This window comes from Epinephelus moara, chromosome 24 (genome assembly GCF_006386435.1).
Source record: "Epinephelus moara isolate mb chromosome 24, YSFRI_EMoa_1.0, whole genome shotgun sequence".
Taxonomy (NCBI): Eukaryota; Metazoa; Chordata; class Actinopteri; order Perciformes; family Serranidae; genus Epinephelus; species Epinephelus moara.
In genome coordinates this window covers 30625128-30645642 of record NC_065529.1, presented here as the reverse complement: position 1 = coordinate 30645642, position 20515 = coordinate 30625128, and the positions used below count along the sequence as shown (strand labels likewise).

General features: G+C 41.5%; 1 protein-coding gene across 2 annotated transcripts; it reads left to right on the top strand.

Annotated features, from left to right (window-relative positions):
• Positions 1-2820: 2820 nt before the first annotated feature.
• Positions 2821-19000, top strand: ddi2 (DNA-damage inducible protein 2). Of its 2 annotated transcripts, none has more exons than XM_050039226.1 (10): positions 2821-2953; positions 3109-3280; positions 6299-6428; positions 7030-7338; positions 7441-7567; positions 9601-9728; positions 10197-10325; positions 12143-12246; positions 12381-12573; positions 16379-19000. In XM_050039226.1, the coding sequence occupies exons 2-10, from the start codon at positions 3143-3145 to the stop codon at positions 17881-17883; spliced, it is 2763 nt and encodes a 920-aa protein (XP_049895183.1). In that variant the 5' UTR covers positions 2821-2953; positions 3109-3142; the 3' UTR covers positions 17884-19000. The 2 variants fall into 2 exon arrangements, with proteins under 2 accessions (XP_049895183.1, XP_049895184.1); XM_050039227.1 differs by adding an exon at positions 15162-15210 and having other exon boundaries at positions 2855-3280; positions 16379-16479.
• Positions 19001-20515: the final 1515 nt, after the last annotated feature.

Sequence of the window (20515 nt, the reverse complement as noted above, 5' to 3'; positions counted from 1 at the left end):
CATAAGAAGAGGACTGATCAGGCAACATACTGTGTTGGTGGACCATCAGTGTGTAGGGTTTTTATAATACATTCTACCATATATGCTTTCGCATGAACATACACTTTTGCATTCTCCACATTTTGCAGTAAGAAGAAGCATGTGGAATGAATGTTGTTTCCGCGAACACACAAACACATGAGACTGATAAGGTAATAAATGAGCAAGCATTGTGCGATCTTTTCATTTTCATTGCCTATGCACAGAAAACTAACCCTATAGAGACTGGGACTGCACCCAGGTTGAGGTAACACAGAAATGAAAACTGAACATTTTGTGTGTCAGCATGATGAGTAAAATACAGATATACAGCTGAAAGAAAGGAGATAGACAGTAGTTAGTGTCTAAGTCATTCAGGTTTTGTGCTCAGACTTGGCTTAGATACACCCAAATGAATGAGTCTACTATATGTATGGCTACAAGACACTTGATTTTGAGTCATAAATTCTCATCAATATATTTGTACTGCACAACAGTGACTGCAAAACTAATTTATAGATTGAGCTAACGAAAGTCCTCAAAGGGTTTAGAAGTCCTTTAAATCTCAGTTTGCTTAGTTATTATTAAGATGAATTAAGATGCTTCAAAGAAGACAGTTCCAGTACAGTTGTAGTAAACTACCATCATTTGTAGATTTGTTGAGTCAACAAAGTGTTTTACCATAAATTTGACAAAACCATAAACTTTCTGTAAGGGAGGGAGATCAAGTCCGATCATTTGTTGAACGACCTCGATGTGCCTAGCGGACCTCTCAATGAAATATCTTTTTCTTTCTTTTTTGCTCATGGGCTCAAAATGTGTTGCCCTTCAGCTGTATAGTGTTAAAAGTTCTACAGAGCAGATGTTTCATGCTTACTAGAGGAGAAAGTAATGGGATTTTTAACAGATTTTTCCAGCTGCATGTTTCTAAAATCTATATTAAGGTCACCGTCTAAATGATGCTTGTCATGTAAGATCTCTTCACCCTCATCCTGCCAACATATTTAATAGACAGGGACTGCAGACTGGGGTCCCTGGGGACCCTAAGCATAAACTACAGTAAAGTAGAGCCATCATAAGAAAATGCTAACTTATTTCTTCTCAAAATACTATTAGATATGTAAGTAATGTCATCTGACAAAACAAAAAACATACAGATTATTGCTGTTTTGGAAAAGGTATTGTCAATTTGTATATTGTCTAAAATGAAAATATATATATATTTTCTTTAATACAAACTATCTTTTAGCCTACTCTAAATACAATCCACCCTCCTTTTCCGAGCAGATTTTTGGACGCCTACAGCAGCAGGTGCAGTTTTCCTTGAATTGATTGATTAAATTTGATAGTCATAAAACATTTTATACATCTGATTTTAATGCCATCTTACCTCAGAGAAGAGCAGTATTTAGGGTCATCATCAGAGCATATGAGGAAATCTGTGTGCTGCAGCTGTCTGTTTGTCTCCTTAAGAGTGACTGACCTTAACTGAGTGATAAGTGCCTCTACCCCACCTGAGAGAGAGTGAGTGAGGGAGTGATGCACGATATTGGATTTTTTGCAGATATCTAATATATCGATATATAACAACTTATTTGGCTGATAACTGATACCAATATCGATATAACATCTTTTTTCCCTCACCTAATTTTAGCGATCATCGAGTCTCTTCTGTAGTGGAATTAACATCATATTATGCATGCATACTCTTATTGTGATGGCCCACCAGCAGATACAACACTTTTCAATGTATATCATATTCAAAATAAGAAAAAGCATGTTGGACGACTGATACTTCATTTTAAAGCTGATATTGGCTGATACCAAAGATGTGCTGATATTATCATGCATCCCTACATTAAATTAGAACCCATGGCAAACATGAACTCAGTAAATAGTTCCCTCTTTTAAAACTGCATAGGAGAAATTTGGTGCTTTGGACTGGGGCCCCCAGGACCCCAATACATTGGTGCTTTTAAAAAGCAAAACAGAAACAAAAAACACAACGATATGATGTCATTAGGAACATACTGACTGACAAACTCATGACAAAGTGGAAGGATAGGATAAAGCACCTGTGAGATATGAAAATAATATACCCCTAGTCTGCACACAGGACGTGCTCTGATTCATGTTTCCTGTAGTAGCGACATTTGCTTGGAATACAAAAGAACTGGTTAGCACAGTGCTCGGTTACTGCGGTTGAGTACAGAGGAAAAAAACCGAAAAAATCCAAAGAAACATGCAGCACAGTAAAGACCAATTTTTGCATGAAGATATAATTCTTGCCCTGACTTTGAGGCTTAAATCCAGGCTGAACCTGCACTCACATCTTTACTTATTTTTATGTCTTAGTTTTCTATATATATATTTTTTATTTATGTATGCCCTTTTTATTCATGTTTGAATGCTGAAAGTTGTAATATGCCATATTTCCTTCAAAATGCATTATGTAAAGCATTCTGAAACGAGTTACATAAATTAACTTTGGTTTGGTTTTCTGTCACAGTGAGATTAAATGCAAACTCCAAGTCACAGCACTGACTGTTGCCTCCTCAAAGGCAGCTGTTGCAGCTTTTATGTAATGAACTCTGCTGTTTCATAAAGTAGAGATAATACTCAAAACATAACTATGAATAGTTTCATTTATACTAAATGCCGTGAGCCAAATACATAATGTTGCCGTCATATTAATTAATCAAAGTTTCATTATGCCTCGTCTTGATGTGTGTGTAATTCCATAAGGCTCCAGTAGGTGGCGATAGGACTGTGGCTTACAGTGTTTTAAGAGTAGAAGAAGAAGAAGTACTCACGACTGCAACTGCCGTAATGCGACATGTCGAAAAACAAACTGGATGAAATGCGGCACTACTGAGCAATACTTGATGTTGTTTAGTTGTTAAAAGAGAAACTGTCACACCAGGAATTTTACCCAGTAAGTGCAAAGCAGCCACCATCTTTCGGTGTACTATCAGTTTCCCCTTTGGCGCTTTTTGTACTGAAACACGTCTTAAAATTGGGAAAAATCCGAGTAACAGTTGGGTTTTCCTGTGTATAACAAGGAACTACACTAACCGCATTCTGTTGCAGCGGGTTCGTCTAGTGATCCTGCCCCAAAAAAGCGATGCTGGTCACCGTTTTCTGCGCGCCGAGGGATCGCCCAGAAACCACCTTCGCCCTCGATGTGTCCCCGGAGCTGGAGCTGAGAGACTTTGTAGCACTTTGTGAACTGGAATCAGGAATCCCAGCAGGGGAAATTCAGGTAGGACCCGGGCTATCTGTAGCCAGGGAGCTAACGGAGCTAGTAGCTAGCTAGCTGACGTGCTAGCATGAATCGGACTTTTGATGGACGGGGTGTTGCGAAACTTCGTTTATGAACAACAGAGAAATTTGTCGACTTGTTTCCCTAACGGTTATTAACGGCTAAATGCTGTTAGCCACACTTGGTGACTTTAAGCTAACTGAAAGTCAAACTGAAAGCAAATTAACGAAGCTAACTGTTGTCATACTAGTTTACAATCGAAAACGATACTTGTTCAGGCTAACGGTAACGCTTACACGAAGTCAACCAAAAAAAATGATATTCTTATAGCTTTAATGAGACAATTTTTGTGTATCTGGTGCCCCAGTAACGTTAGTTAACGGTTTCGTCATGTTAACGTAAGATAAGAGGGACACGCTATCTTGACAGATTAAAATATGGTCTCAAAAACAAACCTTAACGTTACCCCAATAAACTGCATCCAGTTTGAACAGTGATATAGGTTACAGGGTGTGTGAATAGTTTTATTAAAACCTCAATGAGAGTTTTAACTGCCAGTTTTACGTTTATTGTGAAAGTGGAGCTATCAGGTTTCTAGTCTTAAAATACACTATAACTGAACCATATTCAGTGTGGCCATGCCATTAAAACCAACTCAGAAAAGCCTCTATTTCCGGTTGTATTGAGACCACCCTAAAACTTCAATTAAAAGCCTGGTCCCAATTAAACGCCCAGTCCCTTTTACTGAACCGGTGTGGCTACACATTTTGGCAAATAAAGGCCTGTCTCAATTAGAAGCCTGGTCTGGTTGAAAAGCAGTTCATTTGTATATAACTGGGCTGTTGGTTACCTCAAAGTATGGGTCCATTACTCGATTACTGTGCAAGTTATTCATATTCCTTTAGTCCATAAGGGTCCTCAGATCAAAAGAATCAAAAGGGTTTTTCATAAAAATTAATCCAAGTTGCAAGTATTGTTTTACCAGGATAAAGTGGTGTTTTGTCAGTATGCAGGGTGCCATAAGCCGCAAGTGCCGTAACTCACTTGATTTGCTGTCTGTCAGAGCTAGATCAAATGATTGATTCATAATTGATATATTATCTGAAGCCTAATTTTTATACAATCAATACTCATACTGGTTTAAATAAACATGTTTAATTGTATTTCCTGATTTTTTCAGAGCAACAGTTTTGAGTGAAAGGAACCGAGTTTACATTCAACTCTACTTTTGCTTTAAGAGCAATAGGTAATGTTGGAGTGAGACAAAATAACATGGAACTGAATAGCTGAGGAATCAGCCGAGAGATAGACTGGTCAGTCATTAAAGTTTAAGGGTCCAGTGTATATGATTAAGGGGGATATATTGGCAGAATTGGAATATAATATATGTTTTCAAGTATGTTTTTTTTAATCACCTGAAAAAAAAAAGATCATTTATTCAATACTTTAGAATGAGCCGTATATATCTCCATAAGGAGCCGGTCCTCCATGTTGTTTCTACAATAGCCCAGAACGGACAAACCAAACACTGGCTCTAGAGTGGGCCAGTCACACCATAGTTAGCAGCCTCTCAGTGATGAGCAGGGTTGGAAAAACACTGATTTTATAATTTGAAATTAATTTATTCAGTGTTTTTACCAGCTTAATCACTGTGTCCATTTATATTGGACATGAAGAGACCTCTGCAAATAATTTGGCTCCCAGTAAAAACCTGAACAATGAGCACTGAAGGAAATCTAACCAGAGGTTTCATCTTTTTGCAATCTGCAATCCTCACCTCTAGATTAGGGATGGACGATATTTGATTTCTTTCTGATATGTAACAACTCATTTGACCGATAACAGATATCAGTATATCCACATCTTTCCCTACGTAATTTAAGTGATTGTCAAGTCTCTTCTGTGGTGGAATTAACATCATATTATGCATGCATACTCTTATTGTGATGGTCCACCAGCAGATGAAGACATGAAATACAGTACTTTTCACTATATCTAATATTTATTCATTGTGTAAATTAAGAAAAAGTATGTTGGCCAATTCCGATATTTCGTTTTAAAGCCAGTACTAGGCGATACCGATGATGTGGCAATATCATCGTACAGTCCTACTCTAGATGCCACTAAATCTCACTCAATTTTACACGCTGCTCCTTAAAGTTAATCTGCAATTATGGAAATTTGGTTAATGGTTTAGTTTAAATTCAATTTCCAAGCAAAAATGCCACCCCCCCCCCCCCCCCCACATTAGGATTAGCCACTTTTTCTGACTGTACAGTGCAATCCATTACTACTTAGGGGTGTAAAACACAAGTGTAATCACAACTGGATATTATATCGATTCTTTGAACAATGATACAATATTTGCTGATATCACAATGTCTGCCATGATACGATTTTAATTCAGTTCATTTCAGTGGCTTGCATTCAGTATGGGACGGTATCAGTAAATATCCTCACTGTCTTTTTCTTAGCTGCTTACCTTTGTCTGCCTGGTGCTAGGCAGCTAGTACTGTTTAAATATTTAGGAAGGAGGTGTGCTTAGACAGAAGTGACACAGACACGCCATGGGAATTTAAAAACAAAGGCGTATCTCAAAGATGACAATGTGCAGCGATGTTTTCACTCTGGATCATTGATCATAAACTGGATATGTTACTCCCCTATTACTGCTGTCTTAAAAATCAGGGTTCCAAGATCGCCTCATTTCCCTTCATAAATAATACAGCTTGGTCAGTTTGTTATAAAACGTGTGTGGGTTGGCAGGAAACAAAGTGAGGATGATAAGTTAACCTAAAACAAATACATTGACACCACGACACCAGTCAAGTGGCTAGCAGTAATATAACCTTGTAGATCTGGATTGTAAGGTAGTTGCTGCTGTCAGGTAGATCTCCCAGTTGACCAGCCAGTAAAGCTATATAACATATTTTAGTCTGTTTTACTTACAGGAAAATAGAGCTTGCAAAATGATGAAGACATGATATAAAATTCAAATCTGTATATTTCTGTAAACAGATCACCTATGTAGAACAGCCCCTAAAAGACCCTACTCGTGCCTTGGGGACCTATGGCGTTAAGGATGGAGATGTGGTGGTTCTCAGGCAAGCTGACAGAAGGCCACCACCAACTCAGCCAGCCTTTCCAGGTAACCCACGTGTTTGTTGAAATAATATAAATGCTATTGATTTGGATCTGTTGCCATATTCCCCTTAAGATGTCAATCACTGTACATTAAGTTCCCATGAAATTGCTTTCAGGGTGTAATATTCCTCCGTGGTTTGTTGTTTTTCCACAAGATGACGACTGATGGGTTGGGACTTGACTTTGAGACCAACATAAATTGAGAGTTCAGAAATAAGCAGGACAAGAACAAAAAAAGGACACAGATGGATAACAGCGACTGCTTATTTCACTATTTAATAGTTTGAGCATTTGACAGTGGAACATTCATCTAACCTGTGTTACTGCTGCTAGTTCTAGTTAGTGACAAGCAGGTATTTTTTTTATCATGGGAGGGGTTGGACGGTTGCTCCAAAATCAAGATAAGATAGCAAAAGTATGAGGAAAGTATGTGCAGGTTACAGGATGAGAAATGTGTTGATTTTAAAAAGCAGAGGTATACATCTAGGAGCACAAGACAACACTATTGAAAAGACATGAAGATGAATGCATCATCTATTTAGTGAGCAGAGTTCTTGCACATGCAAAATGCTAACCTATCACCATTTATCCTCCACGCTCCTTAGGTCTGCCCCATATTGACTTTCGTTCGATCACAATCCCCGGCACCTCTTCTTCAACTAGTCAACGCGGTGCGATAAGGCCACAGCAGCAGCAGCAACGGGCTCCACCAGCGCCCTCGTCACAGCCACAGCCTCAGCAGCCGCAGCGCGCCTCACAATCTTCCACGCCAATGGCCTTTCGTGGTTCCTCTCCTCAGGGGCTGGATGACCCTGCCTTACTCCAGCAGATGCTATTATCTAATCCACACGAGCTTTCACTCCTCAAGGAGCGAAACCCACCGCTTGCTGAGGCCCTGCTGAGCGGAGACTTAGGTAAACAAAAAAAAAAAAAAAGAGCTGTTGATTGTCACCTGCCACGATTTATGTTCACCTGTAATCAGATTTGAACTGGTCTTGTTACTGTAACTGTCTCAGAGCGTTTCACCAAAGTGCTGCTGGAGCAACAGCAGGATCGAGCCAAGAGAGAGCAGGAGAGGATCAGACTTCTGACTGCTGATCCTTTTGATTTGGATGCCCAAGCGAAGATTGAGGAGGACATCAGGTATAGTGCTGAGACCATACATTTTTTTTTGTTGAATATTCATTATGCAACACATTATACCTCTTGTCTTTAGCATGGTACAGCCTCAGTTTTACTTCCATAATGAGATATTGTGGTGTAATAATTAAAGGGCTGGGTATCATTTAAAAACATTACGACACAAGCTTAAAGTGATACCGATACCAGTACATTACTTCATGCAGTTCCCATCATGTGAATGAAGTGGCGTGTAACATAGCCATACTTTCAAATGTTTTCATGGCATCTCAGCATGCTGAACTGTCAACTTCTTCAACAAACCACATCAGGGCTTGACGCTAACTTTTTTCCCAAGGAGCACATGTGCTCCTAAGTTGAAAAAGTAAGGAGCGCACAAAGAACTTTAGGGGCACAATGTAAATTGATCAAATAATGTGTTTTCCGTAATAAATGTGATGCAAATAGACATTTACAAGCAAAATTATGTAATGAATTTGTATACAAAATGTACAGAAAGGTAAAATCATCAAGTTTTGAAAAAGTAGGCCTATTGCAATTTAATTTTGTCTTTAATGTTATTATCTTATATATATTATCTTTGCAATATGATTATCTTATATAATGTTATTACTATCTTAAAACATTCTCCAGGTCCTCTGAAACTCTGCAGGACTTAAGCCTCTTTCACACAGAGCTTTCGCGGCGCCCACCACGGGGTAGGGCGCAGAGGACAGGATTTGGGGGAGTACAGGCTCGTTCAGGAGCTACAGCTCCATGGTGACCGCTTCCGGGTCTACTTCAGGCTCTTCTCTGCTATTGGACACGCAGCGCCGAGGTGTCGTCACAACGTGCAGACGCCGCAACATGCGCCCTCTCGCGTGCCGCTCAGCTCGGTGGCAGAGCAGTGCACACTTGCGCCGCGGTAGCACATACACAATGAATGGGTTCATCGGCGGAGGTCTGCGCTTTGCACGCTCTGTGTGAAAAGGGCTTTATTTCCACCCTGCCCAGCAGCGGTACCGTGGCAAACGGTCCCTAAAGACCTCTACACATGATCAGCTGTAAAACCACTTTGCGCTGGCTGTCACATTGTTTGTCTATGGAGAGGGCAGCAACGCCTGACAAAGCGGCACCGCTACCCTTGGCGTCGCGCACCGCTCTGATTTTCCGCCCGAGCGCTGCGCTCAGAGTTGAAATTATTTGAACTACGGGGAGAACGGAGCAGGCTTCCCCAGAGGTCCGCCGCTTAACTTGGTACATCACTTTGACTTATTTCCATGCTGCCAGTGGACTTAAGCCCTTTTCACACGGAGCGCGCAAAGCGCAGACCTCCGCCGACGAACCCATTCATTGTGTATGTGCTACCGTGGCGCAAGAGCGCATTGTGCCGACAGTGGCTTGGAAAACCGCCCATAACCGTGTCACACGGGGAAGAGGGAAGAGGGAAGGCGGCTGGAGTTCCTCCAACATTTGCGGTTAGAGTATCATATTTTTTTATTGACAAAAATATAGGCTGCTTCGGCTGATTTTTTTTTATGCGCACATGTGCCCCTAAATATTTTTTACAGTTCTCACACATCTATTTTTAGTCGCAAATGCGAGTGAAACGCTCGCACTGTCGAGCCCTGCACATACTGTATGGGTTGTAGCTGCTGCTGCAGGAGTGTGAGCTTTTCCCTGCTGACAGTTGTGAGAGTCTGCTCAGCCGCATGCACAATGACGGGACTAACTGTTAGCCGCTGCTGCTGTATTAGCTCGTGCTAACTGGGCAGACATTGAACTGATCGTTTGTCGGAAGGGGAGGGGCTCTGGAAACGGCAGCAACAGAAAGTTTGCTGATTTGGACGGTCCTAGATCAGACCCCTTGCGCAAAAAGGATCGAATGTTGTTATCATTCGATAGTATGATAGTATCATACCCAGCCCTAAATTATTTTGTAATGTAATGAAATTTGCAATTTTCCTGAATTTGACGAGGTTGTTCACCAAAGTAAGGCAGCATGTTTTCATTTGTTTTAAAAAACTCAAGCCTCTTCTTCTTTGTGAATATTCCAGGCAGCACAATGTGGAAGAAAACATGACCATTGCAATGGAGGAGGCCCCAGAAAGCTTTGGACAGGTGGTTATGCTCTACATTAACTGCAAAGTCAATGGGCACCCTGTGAAAGCTTTTGTTGACTCAGGTAATGAGCATTAAATCCTGATCCCATTTGTATACGTAACAAAATTCTGGCCGTAAATGGGAATGGTACTGAAATGTTGGTGTGCTGCTAGATTGTGCTTTAGTTTTTGTTTGTATCTTAACAGATAAATAAAAGAAAAGTGTTTGTAGCTCAGTGATTTGAAAATGTATCAGTATCTGAATTCACTGTACTCGGAGAATACGCTGATGCACACAGGTCTGCATGTCTGTAAATTATAATCGATTTCAGCCGCTTGTGTCTGTGATCTCATTCCCCTTGTGATTGTTACAAGACCAGTGTGACTCAGCCAAGATCTGGAAGAGTAACCTCATCCTGGTGCACAGAAATATGATACATTTATTGCACCATGTGGGCTTACACAGCATTATATTCCCCTTTTCATTGCACAGGCCAGTTTAGGTTTTTGATTAGGTTTAAACATTTTATCTTGACGTTCCTTGTTTTTAGGAGCCCAGATGACCATCATGAGCCAAGCGTGTGCTGAGCGCTGTAACATCATGCGGCTGGTGGACCGTCGTTGGGCGGGGATTGCCAAGGGAGTGGGCACCCAGAAGATCATTGGCAGAGTTCACTTGGGTGAGTGTCGTTTTTTTGTTGTTGTTTTTTTACTTGAGAAACACTCTATAAAAGCGTCAGACTAGTTCCTTCCAAAAAAAAAAAAAAAAAAAAGTTATATACAGATTTTGTTGACTTGTTCCTACTTACAGTCGCACAAAAGCTGTGTGCAGTTTGCAAGCATGCTGAATGGTTAGATAGCCTGTCATAGCACAATGACTGGGTGTTTTTGAGTCCACTTCCTATTGACGTTCAACCATAATTACGGTTTGAAATGAGTAATTCCAAGTAATGATTTAACTGTGGTGATTTAATGCAACTTGTGGTTATGCTGTGAATTGCTGTGAAAGGAAAGACGTCAGCGCAGTTCAACAAACACAGAGTAACTTCCTGCATATCCACACACTAGCAAAGCTTACTACTCAGCATGTCTTTTAAAACTGCAAACAGAGATATAAAATGGTGTCAGAGATTGTCTAACACTAGGGAAGGTGGAATCATTTTCCCTCAATCTAGGGATGAGAACTGATAGATTTTAGTGATGCTAATGCCATCATTGATTCATTTTATCTGTCTGATTCTTTATTGATTCCTGATCAATTTTCTGTGTGGAAAAAAGTAGGCCTACAGAGGTTTTCAGCATCAGTGCAACTGTTTTATTATCAATTAGTTTAAACACACTGTAGAAAAAATTGAAAAAACTAATGCATGTCCTCATCTCCTACAGGCTATAAGATTTTAGCAATCTGTTAAGTTTATTTACACTGTGCGACATGGATCTAATAAACCTAGGTTTGATGTTGATGTAAGCAGACTGTACAATGACAGCGCCTACTGAATCGCAGAATATGACGCACGATGCAATAGCTCCCCATACTGAGTGTGCAAGGATGCTGCACGGGTTTTAACTTCTTCAACTGTGAAGCACAACATAGAGGGTCACATTAGTAACCTTAAGTTTTGTGGGAACAATATAATGAGGTATGTCTGTGTGATTGATTGTGTTTGCTAGCTGCTAGGTTGCTTACCTGGCAGCTGCAACTCCGCCACTATTTCCTTCCGTGCTTAGTCCTTCTTTAGGCATTGATTGTAAGAGCTGGATGACACATCAAACAAGCAAGGCACCTGCTGCCAAAACTCAGCAAGGTTTTCCTCTTTGCTGGAACCCCACATATTGCCTCCATGGCATGCTGGGTTTAGCGCAAGTGCATCATTTCATGCTGCATTTCTATTGGTTGGTTAGTAGACATAGGTGGTAACAGCAGTCACACAGTAAGATGGTCATCCTAAACTTGTGACACCATCAGAATTTTATCCCAGCCTGTCTTTGATGACAAGATTGTGACAACGGCCAACCTTGAACCTCTGTCACTGTGTGAAGGAGGACCATCGTTTAGAGCCACAACCAAAAATATTGCCACATTTCTTTTGTTGGTCATCTTTCATCTGGTACAGCCCAAAATTGCGCAGTGTATACCAGGCTTTGCTTGAAATTCTCATTTTGCAAACATTACAAGCAGCACTGTCATCGTTCTTCATGAAATGAAGCCACACTTTGGACTGTTTTCCCCTCCACTGTTACTCCTTCTCGTTGCAAGTTTCCTGCAGTGTATATGCATGAGTTTAACTGTATTGTTTGCAATGCACAACTGTTCGAAAAACATGCTGGCATTGATAAAAGAATTGATAGGCTCAGAGGCATATAATTCTGATAGATTGGAAAATTTGGAATCGGTTCTCAGTTTCCATCCCTAATTCTCTCAGCTGCGTCCATACTCAATTCTCTGCTGGACATTTCAGTGTAGTTAAAATTGTGCTGTCTCGTTGCTCTCATGTAGCTCAGGTCCAGATAGAGGGGGACTTCCTCCCTTGTTCTTTCTCCATCTTGGAGGACCAGCCAATGGACATGCTGCTTGGCCTGGATATGCTGAAGAGACATCAGGTGTGAGCCCCTTTTATCTGATCACAGTATGCTGTGCAGTATTGGAATGAATTAGTTTTATGTTCTCTGTACACAGAATGTAGAGGAAAGTTGAAGAATATCTGGGAGCATTACTTGTCCTGTTTTTCTTGCAGTGTTCGATTGACCTGAAGAAAAGCGTCCTTCTTATAGGCACTACAGGCACCGAGACTCGCTTCCTGTCTGAAGCAGAGCTGCCAGAGTGTGCCCGCCTGGCATACGGAGCAGAGGGGCGCGAAGACGCCCGTCCAGATGAGATAGCCGACAGAGAACTGGCAGAGGCACTTCAGAGGTCCATACAGGAAAGCGGTAAGAAACAGGCTGCCATCCCTGCTCCTCAGCCTGTTTTTCATTGGGCTTGTTTGAGCTCCGTTAGAACCACATTTGCATGTGCCACTTTACAGCTTCTTACTCTCAACCCCATTTATGCAGTCATCTGAATTTCAGTCACATGATCACTTCATGTCATCACCTCAGCAAATTAAATGTGCTTTAGAATAAGACGAGGTCAGGACATTGAGAGATGCCTGTCAGGAAAATATGATCATAGAAGATAAATTAGGTTTTGGATGAGATCAAGCTCTTTAGGCTTAAAGGGAAACACTCATGATTTGTTTGTTTTGGCTTGGTTTTTTTTGTATTTAGAGTGTCCTTGGGTTGAATGAAAGGCAGTTAAAACTGAATTTATCATCATGATGAAACCACAGAGCAGTCTTCTGTATGCCTTTGTCTAGTTTTTAGCTGCCCTTTGTGGATGTGCTATTGTCATCATTTGCTGTGGTTTTTAAACACCCACTGTATAACAAGATATACTTTGGAGAAAACACCTAACCACTGATGGCTCCATTCACACTTAATGGAGCCTAATCACCAGTACTGAGTGTGTCTTCTTGCAGCGAGTTCAGTGTAGACTGTTAACATTTTGTCAGATTCTGTGTTAGCCAACAGTGCAGATGGATCCTGAAGGAGTGTGAAAACAGCACTTGAAGCCACCTACAGACAAACTGAAAGGGACATCTAGTGCCAGTAGAGCCGTTGGTGGTGATTTGTGCGAGCAGGATTATGCTACACAGTAAATCAGTGAGATATGGCAGCAGCATTACAGAAATGTATTAGAATCAGAATCAGAAAACCTTTATTGTCCCTTGCAAGAAGCAATGGAAATTCGTCTTTGACGTGCTCACAAATGTACATAGAATAAAAACACAAGTTAAAACACAGTTTAAACATAGAACATCAATGCAGAATAAATACGCATACGTATTGCATTTTTATTGTGATTAATTCTTCTCGTAATTATGATTTCTGTATCAAATCATCTGCCATGTGGTTGAACAGTCACTAAAAATGCCTGCACAGTGTTGGCACAGTAAGGATAATCACAATGTTTTAAACAAAAGACTTACTCTATGCATTTAAAATTAGGTAGCGGTGGCATAGTCGTGTTGGTTAAATGGTCGGTTAAGGTTTGTGAGATAGCTTTCTAATGATTATGAGATGACAATCTCATGTGATGTATTATGATGAAATATTGTGTAGTATTACATGAAAGTGTGTTTGTACAGTTGTCAGTCAAAATGCTTGCCCTGGCATAACCGTTAGCATGATGACCTGCTAATAATATTTGACTGTAGCTGGCTGGTGTCACTTTATCTCAGTGTTTGGGCAATCTGATGAGATATACCAAGTGCTGACTAGTCATTTAATTCAGTTTATGTCTCTGTAGCTATTCTATACATATACATATCTCTGAATGTATGAGGACATTTTTGCCAATGTTGAAAATAAATGAGCAGGACTGTTTTAGACAATATTGGCCATTTAGATGATTTCAACATCCATGTGATGAAGTTTTGTGGTCTCTCAGGTATTTAAAGGGATGTGTTGCAGATTTTCAACCAGGTCTGTGTCACTGTGGTTTGGGGTGTATGTGCAGATGAACAATGTCTGGCTTCCCCCCATGCCAGCAGCACCAAGAATCCACTGGATGACACGAAATGCATCATCTGGCAGATTTTGACTGGCAGACAGGCAGGGAACTCCAGTTGCTCATGGCCCGGGAGTGGAAGGGCACCTTTACACCGTTAATGTGCACACACTCCCCACACTGGGGTGACACAGACCTGGTTGGAAATTGGAAAAGTATCCCTTTAATTCACTGGATTAATACAGACATTCTTGTGCAGTTACTTTGTCCATTAACATCATGATATGTAACAATATTGCGATACAAAGTGACACTGTCTGTGATAGATGAGTCTATCCATAGCTCCAACTCCTACTTGGGTATAAAAGTAACTGTTGGAGGTTGACTGTAAGAAGAAATAGTACTTTCTCTACCAGCTGGATCTGTTGTAACATTTGAGATAATCACAGCATAATCACTGAAGTGTTTCCCTTTTAATGCTTTTCAAGGCTTGCATTAACATTTGTGCTATTGCCATAGATGCACTTAGTCTTTGTTGTTGTTGTTTCCATCAGCCAGTCATGTCGGGTAATGGCTGCACATTGATGAATGGAATGTAAACAAAAGCAGCAGCAGTTGAGTCGTAAAGAATTTGTGTGGACTCTGTTGTGTAATCAGGCATTCCTCCACTAGAGAAGAGGCATCAATCAGCTGTTGAATCAGTTTTGGTTTTGATTATCATGGTTAATTTTGATCCAAGTGTCCGACTTGCGTGACCTCGATTGAGCTTTCTGAGGTTCAGTGACAGGTTATGTGACTACACTGTGACCTCTCTGTTAGGACATAGGCTCAAGTTGTTTTTGGATGACACTTTTCACATGTGTGTGTGTGTGAAAAGGCTGATAGGTTGGTGCATGCTCTGTGTGTGACTGCTAACTTTCTCCGTCCCTTTGCATGATGTGTGTGGTGTGCGCCCTAACCCCCTGAGCAGGACAGCACTGATGCATTTGGAGACAGCTGGAGAGGGCCCTACCAACCAGGTACTGCAAATTCACAAGTCCATTGCCAGTGCTAAGTCCATTGCTATTTATGTCTTTTATTTTGCTGTTATTTTGCTGCTGGATTGGTTAATGGATGTTGTACTTTTGTTTCCACACATCATGTATTTATTCTGAATACATATAACTGTTAAAAACAGGGAAATGCAGCACAGGTTACAAACTATATGTGCAGCGGGTATTCAAGAATTTGAAGAGTTTCAGTAAGGACATTTGAGTTATTGGTTGTTTCCTTAAATGCATATAATCCAAAGTAAAGGAATACGTTAAATGGCCACTTTTATATCAGTTACTTTTACTGTGTTATGTTGAATTTGTTTTCCTTGCATGGCTGTTGAACAAAGAATCCAAAAACAGAAAATTCTTCATCAAAACATCTGTTAACAGACTCTCACACAGTTTGTGCAGTATCATCAAAGTCTCAGTTGTCCAGACGTATGCTCCGTACATCCAAAACAGACAGCCCTTTCTGACGAGCCAGACTCCATTGACAAAAACTGTAATTTTACCTCCCTGAACACAGGAGCTGCTTGTCCTCCGCTGCCTTAATTGGTTAGTTTATTTGGTGAATCCGAACTAACCCTTTAAAACACCAAAGTCACGCAATAAAACAAGTAAACTGATCAAGGCAACAACATAGACTGTAATAAAAATTGACGTAGCTACCGTGACATCACCCATTGGTTTGTGGACTCCCTTTTTGAAGCCTCAAGTTCGGCATTTCAGTCCTCGCCATCTTGGTTTTTTTTTTTTTTTTTGGAGCCACAAGTGACCATATTTGCAAGAGGCTGGCGCTGTGAAGGAGTGACGGATGGATCTGACTGAGAAGCCGAGGATGATATCGGCAGACAGCCTGTCACTCAAAGCAGCCCGCCCTTAATTATGTATATAATGTATATAACTATATTTTGTTATAGTTTTGCTGTAATTAAACCCCAACCCCTATGAGTTCAATCCATCTAGAATTTTCATTTTTGGAGTCTTTGTTCACCAGAAGCATATGAGAAAAAACTTTGTCCTCACAATTCCAAGCTAACACATGGTGAGTAATTGATATACAAATGGTCATTTAGGGGGTGCAGTATTCCTTAATGCTTCCAGATGGATCCACACTCTGTTTTATTCTCATTTATATTTTCCTTTACAATAGACACTGCAGATGGACAAACTACCTCACCGCAGCCCCCACCATTTACATTACCCAGAACCTTAGACCAAATGTCCTCATCCACCTCCCCTTCCCAGAGTCCTTCCTCTGGCCAGCCCCAAACTCTGGATCGCTCTCAGTCTGCCCCGGCCGCCATGGAGCAGACCTTAGCACCAGAGCTGTGCCAGGACCAACCTGGCCTCCAGGAGCTTCCTCTACCCTCGTCCTCAGCAGAGGATGCTGTTTCTATCCCTCACCAGGTCCACCCTCAGCCTCTGCCTGTCCAGAGCAACTCCAAAGTGCCCCCTATCCCCAGTCCCTCAACAGACGTCCTCCCTACATTTACCCCTTCTGCGGACATGACGACAGAATCCCAGTGTCCTGATGAGAGAGAGGGGGAGGTACAGCCTGGCCATGCAGAGGGGGATGCTGAAGCAGATGAGATGATGACCAGCCCTATGCTTCCCCAACCAGAGGAACTCTCCCCCATTCAACCCATGGAGCAGGAGGCAACTGAGTCTGACGTCGCAGATGCCACAGAAGCCTGTCCGAGTGCTCCTAGCCAACCTGACTCGGTTGAAATGGACTCCCCCGCTGCCTCCCAGGAAGTAGTGTCCTCTGAGAGGGACCAGCCCGAAGGAGAGCACTGCTCCAGCTCTGACAGCACCCCGTCGCTGGCGGCCGCACTGAGGGAGCTACACGAGCTGCTGGTGTCAAACAATCGTGCTCATTCGCAAAACCGCAGCGCCTCCTGCTCCCCTTCACATCCGTTCAGACAGGAAACAGACGAAGTGGCCCCCGAGCCATGCACCCCGACACCCGAAAACACCCACCCCTCTACTGCCATCACAGCCGGTGCAGAACCAAGCGATGCCAAAGCCAACTATGCTGCTGCTGTGTCTGATGAGGGACCATCTAAGTGTCTTGTGCCTGACCTCTCTGGCCAGGATGAGCATCTGGGCGGGGATACAGCAGAGACTGTGGAGGAACAAGGACCACCGCAGTGTCCAGACGGCTCCGGGGAGAGGATGGTGGATAGATGCGGGCAAGATGAAGCAAATAACATCAGCAGTTTTCAGCCTGAGCCAGAGGCTCCTCCGGATCCTGCAGGGGACCTGGAGGTCAGGGAACCTCCTGAAGGGCAGCAGGGGAGAGGGGTTGCAGATGGACGAGCCTCTGGCACCAACACCCCAGACACTCTTGGCCTCCAGACTGAGCACACTTTCCTCAGCCCTCTGTCTATGGCAGTGGGCTCACCTGAGGAAGTCTCGAGCACCTCCTCCCCTTCAACCCCTCCTCTGGCTCAGGCTCCACAGCTCACGTCTCCAGCCTCTCCCCTCCCTTCTCCGCATCCCTTTATAGAACAATTTCCAGCTGAGCACATCCAGAGAATCCAGGCAGCGGGCTTTTCTGCCAGGGAGGCTGCAGAGGCACTGGAACAAGCCCATGGGGTTGTGGAGCTGGCACTGCTGGCTCTATTAGCTCGCAGTATCACTGTGCCCACCTAGACTCCTAACTAGTCATACGAGTCCCCAGCCTCCCGACTCAGCATCTGTCTTATTTATATCTTGTTACTGATCCAGATGTCTCAGTCCCTTCTTAGCAGGGAGCACGTATAAACACAGGGAAATGCTGTCTCTTGGTTTGTCGTACAGAATATCCAAGAACAAACAGGACAACTGGTAAAACTTTTCTGGATGTTGCAGATCTGTGAGGTGTGTTTGCATGCAGATGTTTTGGGTGGCCACCCATTTCATTGGTTTTTAGAGATTTGGTATGGTAGATTGATTTTTCTTCTGGTTTTGTCGTCCAAAGTTGACACATTAAATGCCCGATGTATGATTTTATTTTATTTTTTTTGACCATTAAACGTTATAAATTTCCCCTTTGATATGTTATAAAACTATTGTTGTTTAAGTTGTGGAACATCAAAAAAAATCTCAAAAGGGAGTAACGTTACTCCTATTCTTGTTCCAGAATAACTGTCTGGTGAGCTTTATATCATTCAGCACAAATATGAATATTTGAAGCAATTTGCTGATGAATAAAGCACCATGTTGATTTTTATGTTTGTAGCCCCTTCAGTTTATATATCAGAACCCAGTGATGAAAAAGCTACATCGTGAGCACTGCTGCAGTTCAGAAGGGTTGATCTTTACTGATCGCGTTTACAAATAGTGAAAAAAGTGAAAGCCCCGAATATCCATGGCCATTATCACACTAAAATATCAAGTGAGCCACAAGTGTGTTTGTGACGTTTGATCATTGATGGCATTTTTCAGTTCAGTATGTGTATTACAGAAGGTATCTTGTACTGTACGTATTATTCTCCACAGTTTGAAAGCTTTGCCATGTGTAGATTACACAACTGTTTGTAGCTCCTGTTCAGACAGTCGTTTTATTTTGTGTCAAATCATCATAGTGTGTGTTCATACCTTTAAAAAAAACAAACACCCATTTTCATTTTGTAATCTGTTAGAATATTGCCATGTCAGTACATCATATATCAAGGATTTTAATGGCTTTATTTGAGTCATATACCAACAATGTTCAGGCAGATTGAATTATCTACTTTTATCTTGTATGAAATTTTAAATTGCAAATAAAATGAAACTAGTATTTGTACACGGTGTGAATTTATTTATTTTTTACTCCCTTTACTTACACAAGTGTGATTAGAGCTGCATTTTTAAAATTAAGCCATTCTGAAATGATAATGTTCTTTTTATACATACAGTGGCAGTGTCAACAAAAATCAGTGTACGCTACTGAATCAACAGTTTAATATGTTGCTTCAATATGTGCACCAATGCATTTCAGACGCTGTTTCTTAGGCTGTGTTCAGCCTGCAGGCAAAAGTAGCCAAAATCCAATTTGTTAGTTTGCTGCGTTCGTTTGTTTTTTGGGGGCTTTTTTCCCATAACAGTGTAAACAGCACAAATCACACAGAATCTGATCTTTTCAGTTCGGATTTGTGCATGTATTTATTTACTTTATTTTTTGTTATGCAACATCAGACTGAACAGTTGTATTGGAATTCATGCAACTTTTTCATGACTCTAGATCAGGGGTTAGCAACCTGTACTACCAAAAGAGCTATTTTTGGCCAAAAAAACAAAAAAGCTTTCTTAATCTGTCTTGAACCACAATACATATTTGTGCCATGAAGTGACGGTAACACAACCTATGTAACTTAAATTAGCCTGTAAACATTTATTAAAGGTCTAAATGAGCATTCATGCATATGTTTTACAATGAAATAGCTACTCTGCAGTGGGCTATTTCTGATTGTTTGGTACTTAAACTTTGCAGCGTCAGTGGTGAAAGCAAACAAATCTGTCCACTCACTATTAAATTCTCTATTTTCCTTTGAGATGTTTTCATTTTTGGATTTGGAATCAATAGCTAGCCTCACTAAGGAAGACTAAGCATTGCTGTTGAGATTCTGCAAAATTTTAGGAAAGATTCTAGGAAAGGCCGTAGATGTATGACCTGCATAGCTGACGAGATGTTAGATGTTTTTATTCAGTGTATAGGCTGCACATTTCTACAACTGGAAAATGTAGGAATCACTCTACTGCTACAGCAATGATAAATGAAAGCCAGCGGGGAAGGGTCAAAGAGCTGTGGGTGGCTCCTGAGCTGCAGGTTGCCTTCCCCTGCTCTAGATCAACATTCATCACAATGTTGCACTGGTGGGAATCGATCTGTGAATGTAAGCCCATAACACAGATGTAGTTAAAAGTAGCCCTTAACATCCAGAAGCTATCAACTGTGAAGCCATTCACGTCACCATTTCACCACTCCTGGCTCCAACCCTGCATCCACACACACGTCCATACAGAAGTAGCAGCCATTGGCTCCAAAAATTTGGCTCTTCTGCCTTATCTTTGTCATCATCTGCTCACAAATTTGCTGGCTTCCACTGAAAATGAAACTGATCGCCGACTTCAGTGACCTCCATGTTTACTTACGAAAGCGTGCTGCGTGTGACGTCTTTGTTATTGTTCTTTTGCGCAAGAAGGTCAGTCCAATACAGTGAACAGTTCACACTGCAATCTGATGTTGGCCACAATCAATTAATCAGTTGACCAGCCAAACAAAAAAAATCAAAGCACTAAGTCCTACGGTGTTATTGTA